Source organism: Chaetodon auriga, chromosome 9, assembly GCF_051107435.1.
Source record: "Chaetodon auriga isolate fChaAug3 chromosome 9, fChaAug3.hap1, whole genome shotgun sequence".
Taxonomy (NCBI): Eukaryota; Metazoa; Chordata; class Actinopteri; order Chaetodontiformes; family Chaetodontidae; genus Chaetodon; species Chaetodon auriga.
In genome coordinates this window covers 20,137,345-20,150,434 of record NC_135082.1, presented here as the reverse complement: position 1 = coordinate 20,150,434, position 13,090 = coordinate 20,137,345, and the positions used below count along the sequence as shown (strand labels likewise).

The following is a 13,090-nucleotide window of genomic DNA, read 5'->3' as shown; positions in this document are numbered from 1 at the left end:
GGAATGCATGTTTGCTCATAATATTCTATCTAAAGTAAGGGATTAAGTTGTTTTTATCATTGTATGTACTGGAATTGATAGAACACTTGGTACCTTGATTTGTGTGTGTCAAATAATAATCTACATTAAATGATAATTAAATAATATGATTAGTGTTCTAATAACTCCAAGAGGGTCTACAGTGGGCAAACTGTTGAAGTGCTCTGTCTACTGTCATTCCTCCTAACACAACATTAGTTGTTGCTCTCCCCTCCGGGGCTTGGTTTATTTTTGATAATTAATCTCTCACTGCAAGCCTAATGAATGGGAGCACATCAAACCCACCCAGTAAATATAGAGCAGATCTGCTCTTTTGGAGCCTGGTGATATGGGGATTACACTGGTTATGTGGAGCAGAGCTGGATCAAGTGGCTGGGGCTGTGCTGAACTGCAAGCTATCATTGGAAGAAATGAAGGTGCCAAAGTAAAAGAAGAGGTGGGGAAGGATGCAGAGGACATATGCTGGCTTCTGGAGCCCAGCCCTGCCCACTGTGGAGGGGCCTGACAGTTCTGGGTCACTCTCTCCGTCTCCAGTTATCTCCACCCAGCCCCTATCTGCTTGGTGGTGGCGGAGGATGGAGGACGAAGGGAAAATAGGGCGGCTTATTGAGATAATAATGTGGTGTACATTGGTGACAGTTGTAAGCCGAGTGCCACAGTGCTTAAGCCATGCAGGGCGATGTGTGAGCTTTCACTAGCTTGTTCCAATCATGAGTGGGCGAATCCGCCAGCTCAAGCTTAATGTATGGCATTTCATGCTTTCAAAACAGTGCACCTAAATGCTGATTTATTCTTACTTGCTTTGGCTCAGAATTTTGTGTTCTTTCATATTTCTGTTCATAACATGATATGGCCTGTCCACCCACGAGTTACCAGCAGAACATAGCCTTTGAATTTATGGGCAACAGTGAGAGTTAAAGGCTCAGAAATAAACTTCATTTCATGTTTTTTTTTTTAATAATAGTTTTTTTTTTTTTTTTTAATAACAAGTTCATCATGTTCCTTTTTATTTCGACACATTCTTGGACGTATATGCTTTTTTGGTATTACACAAAATTAACCCACCCGACAACAGGCACTTTGTTCACAGCTCTGCCTGCTCACATCAATTATTACATCTTAGTTACATTAGTGCTCCTTCCCCTGCGTGCTTTCATGCAGCGCCGTCGCACGGGCAGGCTTTGATCAGGCTTTGAGTTCCTTATCTGCATCAAAGTTGTCATGAAATCTTCTCCGAATCTCTCAGTTTCAGTTATTATCATATCAATCCGTTGGACAATTTCAAGAAGATAAAATGGCCTTAAACTACAGCATGTTGGCCATGCAGGGATTTGAGGAACTTCTAAACCGGTTTCTAAACTGAGGACAGAATTTTTTGTAAATTAAAGGAACAGATCCCACTGGAAGCACATTTGGAGTGGTGTACTGGTTATTTATGCTGTGGGGCTCGTAGAGGAACATAGCCTTGGCTCTGTGTGTGTTACTTAAAAAAGAGATGCACTTGGTGTGATCATTGAATCGGAAGGCTGTCCCTGCCTCAGCTCCTCATACTTTACTCCTCCTACTAGTTATGTAGTCATTGCTCCTCCGGATTTCATAGCGCTGTACCCGAATTGTCCGGCCGTTCACACGGATGCAACAATTAGCTGGACCGTCCTTCCTGGTTTTACAGTATCATTCATGAGCATCATTAAGAGTCAGTGTTCCACATGTATCACCCCATTTCAAATCTCAGCCTCCAGTTTACAACAATTTGATCTTGAGGCTTTAAGGAATAGAAAGTAAGTTTTTATCTGTTGGGAACTCAAACATCAACTTCTGGTCAATGTCATGCTTAGAAAATAATCATTTCTCAGTTTGGAGCTCGGTTTAAGGTGGCATTGTATTTGCTAAATGTCACTAGCAATTAAAGTTGATAATGTTGCTGAGAAAAGGTCACACACCAACCTGTGTGGCGGAGTGGGACTCTCGGGCTGATTCAGGCGCCCCGCTCGACAACACCGAGCACTCAGTCACACTCCTAACCGGCCGACATGTTTTCCCGTCCATTGTGCTTTCAATTACGCACATTACACTGATTAGATTTACATTTCAGTTTTTATGGTTGCTCTAATTGGCAAAGATGATTGCAAATTAGGCAAGAGGGCGAGCGTAGCATTGGCTAGCGTATGTCACCTTGAAATGGACAGACTAACACAGACTTGGGTTCTGTGTGCCCATTAATCTGCTAATTTCATGATCGGGGTGAAGCAAGTGATCAAATTTAATAGGGTGCCTATTTTCTCCAGCAGCACCCTTTTTGACATGGCATTTTGTGACCTCTAGCTTGGATAAGGGAATAATTTGTGATTAATTAGCCGTGTAGGGTTTGTGTCACTCATATCTTTCTGCAGCTTGTCTAATTGTTCTGCTTTATGTCTTCTGACCCCCCCCCCCCCCCCCCAGGCCTCAGTATTACAAGGTGATAGAAGAATGCGTGTCTCAGGTGGTCCTGCATCGTAATGGGATGGACCCCGACTTTGGCTACAGTAAAAGACTGGACGTGGACTTCACCCACCTGATTGGTATTTTTTCAGCTGCTTCATATTTACTCATTAATTTAACACGTGTTGGAAAAAGTCTAAAATGTGTATAAAGTTCTTTTGAGATTCTAATGCGCTGAAATCATCCTCAAGATGGGTTTCCTTTTTCTTTTTAAAAGACATGCTGCAGGAGGTATATCACTGATGTTGCTTACAATGTTTTGATACCTCGCAGTCATTCTCATTATCCCAGATCCCCCCGGGACTCCTCTGACAAACACCCGCAGTGTCCTGACCTATAAGATGGGGTCACCTAATCATTGATGAATAATGCAGCGTATCTGGCAGAATGAATTCAGTTAATTCCTCATCATTTTAAATGTCTTTTTTTTTTTTTTTTCCTCATTTGTAGTATTTGCCAGGCGTAATCCTGGAGTCATGGAGAAAACATCTATTTGCACTGCATTGCTAATGGAGAATCTTTTTCAAACAGAGAAAAGAAATAAATAACACCACTTTGTCTCTGTTGTGTCACTAACAGTTCTGTGACTTGCCAACAAAGGGTCATTAAAAGTTTCTAAACCTATCCACAGAGGGCTGCTGCTGCATTAAATAAGTTTTTTCACTCACTTTGCTGAGATTTAATCAGTTGATAAAAACTTTTGAGGATGTTTTGTTAAATTCACACAGGGGACAGATGCCGCATCCACATGGGTTTCTGAGAAGTGCCTTTCCACCCTTTTTCAATTTTCTGTTTTGTTGTTTTTTCCACATACACATGAGGTGTTGCTTCCCAAGAACAGTTATTTTTCAGAGGGAAAATGTGTTGCGTGATGTGAGATCTAGCAATAATTTATACTTAAACTTGCACGTACAGTACATTGTCCTTCAAATGATTAATCTACGCTGTAATTGTGACATATGGGGTTTTTGAATGGACTAAAAAGCCCATGTAGAAAACATGTGCTAAAAGAAAAATTGGCAAAGCATGCAAACATGCTCATTTAGTCTTGTGCTTGGGCTATGACTGACTGTTTTTTCTCTTATTCAAGTCACACGCCCTTAAGCGACAGATAACAGCTCACAGTTTTCAGGTGATGATTCCCACCTTTCTCAGCGAGAGCAGGGTGAAGAGAAGATGAGGCCAAATTATTAGTACATCTGCATGAGCCAAGAGTTGAGCGGTATGACTGAGCTCCCTGTATGTGAGACGTATTCAACGTATCACGAAAACACATTATCTCTTGCTGTCCCTTTGTCCCAGGGTCAGCAGCCAAAGCTGCCCGTTTTATACCGTCTTCTTTTTCCCCCAGAACATTTCCCAGACATTTAATTTCTATTCATTTCATTATTCAGTGACTTCTGCCTTTCATTACAAGCATCTGTTTTATTCAACCTTTCATAAGGACATATATGATGAGAAAATATATAGAAAGATACTTTAAATAGCAAACAAACCTTGAAATGCTGGGATAAATCACTCATGTGAGAGGCAGCAGTGAGCTGGTTTTCCCTCTCAAAACATGCTTGGAATTTTTCAAGTGTTGTGAAACACACCTGTGACAGTTTCTAAGACCATCTGAAGTTGTAAACATCTCCTGGACCAAACAGACTTTTCAAGAAAGATTTCCAATCATCTGAGCTCTAATATACTTTGATAAACAAGACCCAGGTCTAATAGTAAAGCACCCAGACGTGCCTTTGAAGTGTCTCATGACTGCGGCTGTGCTGTCTTGCAGATCAGTGTGTGGATAAAGCCAAAGTTGAAGAGAGTGAGCAGAAGGCTGCAGAGTTCTCCAAAAAGGTGAGACATTAATCACTCCAGCAGCCCCTCTGGTTGGCCGGCTCCCATCAGGAAAGTTTTTTCTTCCTCAGAGCTCCCAGACAAGCTATTGATTTTCCATGCCCTGATCAATACCTGGCTGTGACGCTACATGATCCGTATCAGCATTACAAGAATCAATGCCGATGTTCTGATGTATACTTATTTGTGCACAGTGCCGGAGCAGAGTTAAGTTATGTGCAGGCTTTTCTGATTCAGTTCTGCTTTTTAAAGCGGGCCTTTAAGGGCTTCTCTCTTTATCTTACATTTCCCTTTAATCTAATTAAATTGATTAATTATTTGCTTGATTGCTTGTACTTTTTATTTATTTGGGACATATAAAACGCCAAATTAAAACCTTACCCTACCAAGCATGTTATTTAGAGTATTTAAATGTATCTTAAGGAGCCTCACTACCTCTGTCTGGCGACACCAAGGGGGTCCTGGGTATGTTTTCTTATTAAGAGTCCTGTCCCACCAGCCCACCGTGCACCCTGCTGGGCCAGTGAAATCATCGTAGCGACATGGCTTGGTTTCTGCAAAGGTTAGATCCATCAGCATACATGAAAGCCAGGCCTGAAACAAAGACAAAGGACAACAGGGCTCTAGGGCCAGGAGAGCTATGAATAGAAATCGGCCAGAGAGTGTAAGACAGCGTGTTTTGGTGTCTGTTGATGTGCCCCGTGGCCATTCTCTGGAGACACCGTGCAGCTCACCAACCTGGCATGTGTGTCTGTTTACACAAGTGTTTGTTATGTGCACACAGACAGAACTCCTGTCTCTTTTCTTGCAGTTTGATGAGGAGTTCAGTGCGCGGCAGGAGGCCCAGGCCGAGTCTCAAAAGAAGGAAGAGAGAATCAAAGAGCTGGAGGGGAAGATCCAGGCCCTGGAGTCCCAGGTAAATCCATAAAGAGAAATCCCACTACTCTGCAAAATAGTGTTACATTCCCCCGGAGATCCTTTATATTGTATGTTTTCCAAAAAGGCATGAAGAAGAAGATAGTGAAAAAAAAAGATGTCCAGAAGCCATTTTAATCAGTTTTTAAGCGAAAAGCATCTCATATAAGCTTTTATGGAATAAGAGTGTTTGTCATCGCTGCAGCTGGAGGTAGTGGAGCCCACTAGACAATGGGCTGATTTGGGCAGAACGATACCTTTCCACCCCACTTACAGATGTGCTGCTGCTGTAAGTGGGAGTGATCATCCATGCAAGAGCGTTTGATTTAATAAGGGGTCAATCTCCTTCTTAAGTTGTAGCTCTTTTTACGGGAGAATTGCTCTATTGAAGCTTTTCCTGTGTAATTCTATCATCGCAGAGATGGATTGCATTTCTTTTCCTGGCCTCTACATCATTTCTTCCCAGGCAAAACCGTCCATTTTGAGCAGAGAAAATGACTGCTATTTCCCCCTTAACCCAATTTCAAACACTTTAGTGCTGCCTTGGGACAAAAGGGCAGTTTGCCTTCCTGCTTATGGAATTTAATATAAACCAGCATTGAAAGATGGTGTAGCTACATTTACATCAAAGATTGATTTTTATTTTATTCTTTATTTCAAACATCCATCTCTGGTTGCTTACACTCCCCATCTGATAAACTGCACCTGCATGTGTGGTCCAAGCATCACTGGGACTTTTCTCAGTTAGTCCTCCAGCTGTCATTCTCAGGCCCACAACAAATGCAGTGATGTAGCACAGGCGTTGGCTGTTGTCCTGGCCAAAGTCATACAGTGTTGTTTCTCTGTAGAACTTATTTTGTGTGTAGGTTTCACTCCTGCACACACACACCTGAGTGCTGTGTCACCATTTGTTACCTGCATTTGTACCCAAACTGGTTCATCACTCCCTCTATTCCTGATTCCTGCCCACCTATTTTAATGAGCCCATCAGAATCTGAAGCTCCTTTCTTCATGCCCGCCCTTTTCCTCCTTTACCCGTCTCCTTCTTCCACCTCCTGTCAGAAATGAATGCATCAGGCTGTGTTACCTCTGCTTGCCCCCTTTCCCTTGTCGGAGCTTTTTATGTTGTGTTTCCGACTGTTTTCTTCCCCATAACACACATCCCCCTCACCCTCCCCTGGCAGGCCTCTGTCTTTTGAAGACTGACTGACTGTGGTGCATGAACAGGTAGTGTAGAGCAGAGAAGCCCTGGAGAGTCAAGCCCTCTCTTCCTCTGTTTGTCTGAATGCTCCTTCAAAGAGCGGTTACTGCTGGAGAGCCGCACATCAACACACATTAACCTCGGCAGGAAAACGCGTAATTTGTTTGGCACAAACTTACATGAATGTGGCCATAAGGACTTTACGTATCCCCTATGCATCGCGACAGGACATAAGTACAGTTTATTGAGTCTATGCACATCGAGCCAAACTTACTACACTACTGTTGAGCATATGCAAACTTTGCTGCGACTATGAGTCCTTTTAATCTGTTCATTTTCACTGGCCTGAGTGGCCTCACATATTAATTTAATTTTAATTAGAGTTGATTTTGGGGCTGTCAGGGCTGAAGTTGTTTTTTCATTTTTTTTTTTTTCTTGAAGTATGCAAGTTCTGTAATAACAATTCAGAGTTATCTCCTGTTTTTATTTTTTATTTTAGGCAGGTGTTCACAAAGACCATTCAATTGGTACCTCAAGCAATGAGCAAAACAACAGAGTCATCCTGTCAGACGCTTGTGATTCTGCTACTTGAAGAAGGCTAAGCTGAAAGAGTGTGTTTTGCAACCTAATCCACGTTTGACACAGTGCTGTAGAAAGCCATTAACTGTGAGAGCGCAGAACCTTTAAGTCGTTGTGAGGACACACATTCGGTTCGTCCATCAAAGCTGCAGTGCTATCACTGCCGTTTTGCTGAATATGAATGAAGTGGGAGCTAACCCTAACCTTTCATCTCCTAGACAGAATTCCTGTCAGATATCAAAACACATGCATGCCTGAGTCGCTTCTCTTCACCTAGTTTGTGAACCAACACATTTAATGAGAGTCTTTCTCTGGGAACTTTGGCATTGTAACAAGCAGCCTGTTTGATGTGTCTGTTTGATTATCCCCCAATTGAGTTGAGTGGAGGTTCTGCCTGTAAACATCAACAAAGGACACAGAAATCACAACAAGTGGAAATCATCCACCCTTCCCCAAACCTTTGCTTGCAACCATTCGAGATAAAAAAAGGAACCTATTCATTGAATTGGCTCTGGATGTGATGAATAATGTAGCACTGCAGTGGTACATTGGAGCACTCTGCGCCATCCCATTAATAGATTTTAACAACCTGGCGGTCTTGTAGCTGACCCAGCTTGGCCCCAAGAGGAGCTGGAGGTGTAGTGGACCACTTTCTCTGTCTTTTACTGCCAGGCTGCCTTCTGCCCTGGCTGATTACAAAATTTGACTCAACTGATAATGACATGGGGTCTTTAAGCGGTGACATCAGAGGGACGGCTACGGCGCCGGCGAAACATTGCAACGGTTTGTCGTAGTAGTGGAAATCAAATATCACCAGGCAACATTTAGCTCTTATAACGGCTGCTTAGATAACTACCTGCTAAAACTTTTTTGACTTATGGCAAACCAATCGTAGTAGACAGTCGGGCTACAACATCAGGAAGTGCAGTGACAGAATCACGCATGTCCAAAGTAGAACTCTTTTCTTCCTTGAACGCCACAGCCGTCCCTTCAGCCACTACTGCTTTAAGTCCCTAATGTTCAGCCAAACAGACTGTTCAGTTCACTGTCATTCAGATGTCTTCTGCATGTGTCCTTACATTCACGATTCTCCAGAAAATGGTGGTCAAAAGAGCTAGAGTACTCTTAAAGCCAAGCGCACTATTCTAAAAATCTCTCTGGCTTGTTCCTCAAAACTGAGATTTCTCGGAGCCTCTACCTTTTAATCTCCGAGGATGAAAGATGAAATGAAACTTCCCTTTGCTTTAAATATTGCACTTTACTACCATTTTCTAAAATTCTTGCAAAATGAAAGTTCTTTTTAAGTCACCCCATTAAAAGTTTCCATCTTCTTTTCCATTTTACACATTAAATATTTAGTTCTCTACAGTCCATAGTAAGATGTGTTCTGTAGGAATGACTCCATGAAAATATTACGTTTCAGTTGCTGTGGAATACGCTCCCTTCATTTTTCTTTTGGCAAGGTCGCACAGAGTGAAATATCAAAGCAAAATGGGTACATTTCTAAAACAAAGACTGCAGAGTGAAATCAATGCCCATCACACATCTAAGAGTGTTAAGTTGAAATGTATTTTGCGATGCCAAAAATGAATAAAAAAAAAAGGGAAATGGAAGAAGGGTTTTGAAGGTGTACCAACTGTCAGTGATGCTGCGCCTTGTTCCTTTCATGCGGCAGTCAGGGCTCTGCACTGATGTTCTTTTGAAGATAGATTACATCTTGTTTTAGGTGTAAAAGTACAGTACACTCTGCCTTTTGCACATCAAATAGCTCATTCAGACAAAATGGGAATATAACACTGTACTACCATTGTCATTAACTGTGTACGGGACATCCTCTCTCTCTCCTGCACGACTCTTTTTCCAGCTTTTTTCTGTTTGCTGTGAGTACTCTTCCTGTTCTAGTGTTCTAGTGTGCTTCCTCTTCTCTGTCTATCTAACCCACCCCCATTTGTGCCTCTCTGTTGCCCTCTGTGTCTGTGGTGTATTCCCATGGTGTGTGTGCGTGTGTGCGTGTGTGTGTGTCTGTGTGTGTGTGTTGTATCTGCACAGTTAACTATTGAAAAAGACAAGCTCAAAGAGGCTCAGAGACTCATCAGGGAATCTGAAGCCAAGGTGGGTGTCCTCCTTGCATGCATGACCCTTGACATAATGTCACATTTAGTTACCTGCAAGTCCAAGTTGTGTATAAAATGAACTGGATGCTTCAAATCGTTTGTTGGAGACAATTAAGAAACTGATTGTGGGAATGATCTTCCGCCCTCTCCGTTGTTCCCTCTGCATGTCTGCCCCACTCCGTATTAATTTTAAGGGTATTGTTCGAAGTACCTGTAATTTCAGCTTGTGTTTGATATGAACTGCAATCTCAAACTGGAACGCTGTGTGTATGTAGCTGAAATTTCCTCTGATTTAAGACCATATTTTACAGAATGTTTTGCCTCTTAAAATTACTAATCAATCAAAACAGATGACGTGCTTTCGTAAAAATACTATATTTAAGACCTTTATTCCATTCAGATAAATAATATAACAGCTGGAAGCTATGCTGAACTCTGCAGTGGTTTTAACTAGACACATTTCCTGCGTGTTTAATGCAATTTTCATAAGTAAACACTTTGTGATTGAATTCCTCTATCAGAGATGAGATTGGGGCATAGATTTAATCACATAGCGTTCAGAGTTAATTACCTGCCATGCTGACCTCCCCACTGAGTCCAGAAGACTGTGAATCCAAATTGGATGGGTTAGATTTCATATTAGCCTTGTCTTTTACTTTAGACAGAGCTCCAGATGGGCTCTGCAATAGTAACATCAGCCAAAAAGCATCAAGGAGACCTTCACAGGCTGGCAAAAAACACAATATTAAAATATGCTGGATGATATATACAAATCAGCATATAGGAAAGTAATTGGGAAAGGAACCTTTGCCTTAAAATGTTGCTCTTTCTAAATGTCTGTATGGACGGATATGTTTGTGTATTTTGTCTCACATACTTACATAAACATATACTGTGCATACTCAGACACTTCTACAAAACATGCACGGGCTGCTTAATTACAATGCAGAGCATTAAGTCTGATGTCGTCCCATATGAACGCAGTATGAAATAACCATTATCATTTAAGGCAAAATGCACAATTTGCAGCTTATGGATGTCTTTATTTTAGACATTTGTTTTGGTGTCTGAGGAACACGAAGAAGCCAGTGGCAATGGTATTGGATCCCAAGGGTTCTGTGAAACACTGGGCTTATTATTATTGGGTAGATCAGAGAGAGAGAGAGAGAGAGAGAGAGAGAGAGAGAGAGATAAAGACTCGGAGGGCCCTTCCGTATGGAAACAACTGCGTTCTAATTTAGCAACTAATTTGCTTCCATTCTCTCGCATTAATCTTAAAAGAGAAAACGGGCCACGGAGGGCTCGAGATTGACAGACATGTAATCATTGCATGTGGATTTTCACTGAAGGGCTCTGGGCGATCTGTGCAAGAAGCTCCTCGCAGAACACCTTTTTAATTTTGGCCCTAATAAACAATTCGCCAATGCCATTATGTAATAAAACACAACGTAATGTCTTTAAATATGAAGCCAGTCACATTTGCGCACACAATCAAGTGACTGGGGGAAAAGCACGTAGTGGGGAATTGCTTTTGGAAATGAGAAGTGCAAGTGGAAATGCTTTTTGGTAAGAGCCGCCGTCTAATCAGCTTCAGAGATCAAACCCTGTCTAAGCTTGGGTGTCTATAATTGTTGTATTTGCATAACTGTTTTTCTCTTTAACATTTTTCTATTGGCATTATCACTGCCTATCACCGACTACCTGTGTATGTGGTATGTGTGATAGTGCAGACATGCCAACGGACTGAAAGACTTTGTCTTATCAGTCTCAGGTCTAATTACATCCCTGTCTACTGTGTAATAGCCTGCCATTGTGAGAACTCATGACGAAGACTTGATGGGAAAGCAACATTCTTATCTTTTGTAAATTAAAGCAGTCGTCGATCACAGCTTTTCCTCCAACATTTTGTGGCGTATTTACATACATAGCCACAGGGATTAATATTTCTGAACACAATAGGCCAACCTTATGGCCAGTGCTTCATAGAAAGCAGCATTTTGGATTTTTTTCAAGAGGAATTCCAGTCATCTTGTTCTAAAGTCAGATGAACTGGTTTTGTTTAAGATCACTGGTCTAATTATGACTTGTACCTCCAATGGGCAGGTGTATTATGCTATTTGATTGATAATTATGAATGGATGATTTTAGTACAGCTGATGCAACCAGTCTGAAGAAAGAATGTGCATTTTGTGACACCAACTACGAGGTAATGTAACGAAGTGAAAATGATAAAAAATACACAAATCCAGGTTTGAATTGAAAATGTTCTGATAAATCTGACATGAAGTGAACATGAGCTGCACTACTCATGGTCTCATATATACTGTAGTATTCAGTCAAGTCCCATTACTGGAACATATCCTCACACTGCAGAATTGCTTTAGGGAGTCATTGCTTTTTCAAGATTTTTCTGTTTCATGTAAACAAATTTATTTCAGTTGGTTTAAAATGCTCATGATTGCCCCCCTCAGTAAAACTGACATCTCTTGTAAATATACGGTATATATGGTGTTACACTTAGCCCAAGTGTGTAGCCCAGTGTTAGCCCAGTTTACATATATACAGTATATCCCAACTTGTAACTGAACACCCATGTATTTTCATGTCAAACAATACAATAAATAGCAGTAAATCTAGAGAAACATGAATCAGTGTCAAATAATTACAGTTTTGTAGCCACTGAGTTTAAGTTAAAAAACACCCGTTTGTTTCATTTAACAAGCTAAACTCATTAAGTACAAGCATTTTTTCCTAATCTGGAAAGACGGAAATGTTCCTGAATGTCGCTGCATGTGTGAATAGTGAAGATTGTGAGCGGTGCCTTTACTTAAAGGACTCATAGCAAAGTCGACTTGGCAAACATCCACAAAAAATTGTTTTTAAACTTGTGGGCATGAACTTTTTGGATAGTAAAGTCAGGAGATCAGGAGGCGGCGTGACCTCCTCATGTGGTCTGAACTTACAAGCAACACTCACACAGAACCTGGTAAGCCTTGATGTAAAACTGCAGTGAGCTGGTTTACTGTTATTCTCTCTCTCACACACACACACACACACACACACACACACACACACACCCCACTGTCTCCACAGTCAAAGATCATGGCAAGTCGCTAAGATACTGGCAGTAAAACATTGTTTTTCACAGCACAGAAAAGCTTCTTCACTGACACAAACCCAGACATCCACCTTCTGCCTATCAGTGACATCAGACTGAGGCTCGGTCGACGTGTCGGCCATCTTTAACTTTTCTACCCTGCATTTGCAGATCGCAGCGGGTCCCACCGCCCCTGGAGCACCACCTCCTCCGCCCCTACCAGGGGGTGCAACAGCTCCACCTCCTCCTCCACCACCACCTCCGCCACCTCCACCCGGTGGGTGTCCTCCCCCTCCTCCCCCTCCTCCTCCTCTCCCTGGCCACGCCGGCATTCCGCCACCCCCTCCACCACCTCCGCCCCCAGGTGGAGGACCTCCACCTCCGCCACCGCCCCCTGGTTTTGGGCCTCCACCTCCTCCGCCTTTCCCCGGGGGCTTTGGTGGGCCTCCGCCACCTCCTGCGTTACCTGTCGTCAAGCTGCCTTATGGACTGACGCCCAAGAAGGTCTACAAGCCAGAAACTGTGATGAAGAGGGTCAACTGGACCAAGGTATGCTAACCTGAGCTGTCATTCGCTGTAACTCTCATGTGATTGGTGACATGCTGTTGCACTGCTCGCATGAAATATTTCACAGTCTCTTTACAATCATGCAAACATTTAGCTCTGGATATAGAGGATTTTTTTGAAGTAACCCTGAGCAATGAGAAGATGCAAAGTTGAAGATCCAAATCAAAAGGAGCTCTATTCAGACGCACTCTTAATCTCGCCAAAGAACCTTTCAGCCACAGGCCACACGATTCCACACTCAGCACTCATTTC

The 13,090-nt window shown here is 42.3% G+C and overlaps 1 protein-coding gene across 7 annotated transcripts in view; it reads left to right on the top strand.

Moving 5' to 3' along the window:
- diaph2 (diaphanous-related formin 2) overlaps nt 1-13,090 on the top strand; it is a 372,410-nt gene that overhangs the window by 128,458 nt on the left and 230,862 nt on the right. For 5 of the 7 annotated variants that reach the window (XM_076739474.1, XM_076739472.1, XM_076739475.1 and 2 more), the window contains 5 exons: nt 2,485-2,603; nt 4,301-4,365; nt 5,177-5,281; nt 9,110-9,172; nt 12,443-12,820. In XM_076739474.1, coding sequence (XP_076595589.1) covers nt 2,485-2,603; nt 4,301-4,365; nt 5,177-5,281; nt 9,110-9,172; nt 12,443-12,820 — 730 coding nt within the window. The remainder of the gene's footprint in view (nt 1-2,484; nt 2,604-4,300; nt 4,366-5,176; nt 5,282-9,109; nt 9,173-12,442; nt 12,821-13,090) is intronic. The other 2 variants (XM_076739476.1, XM_076739478.1) reach the window with 1 other exon arrangement.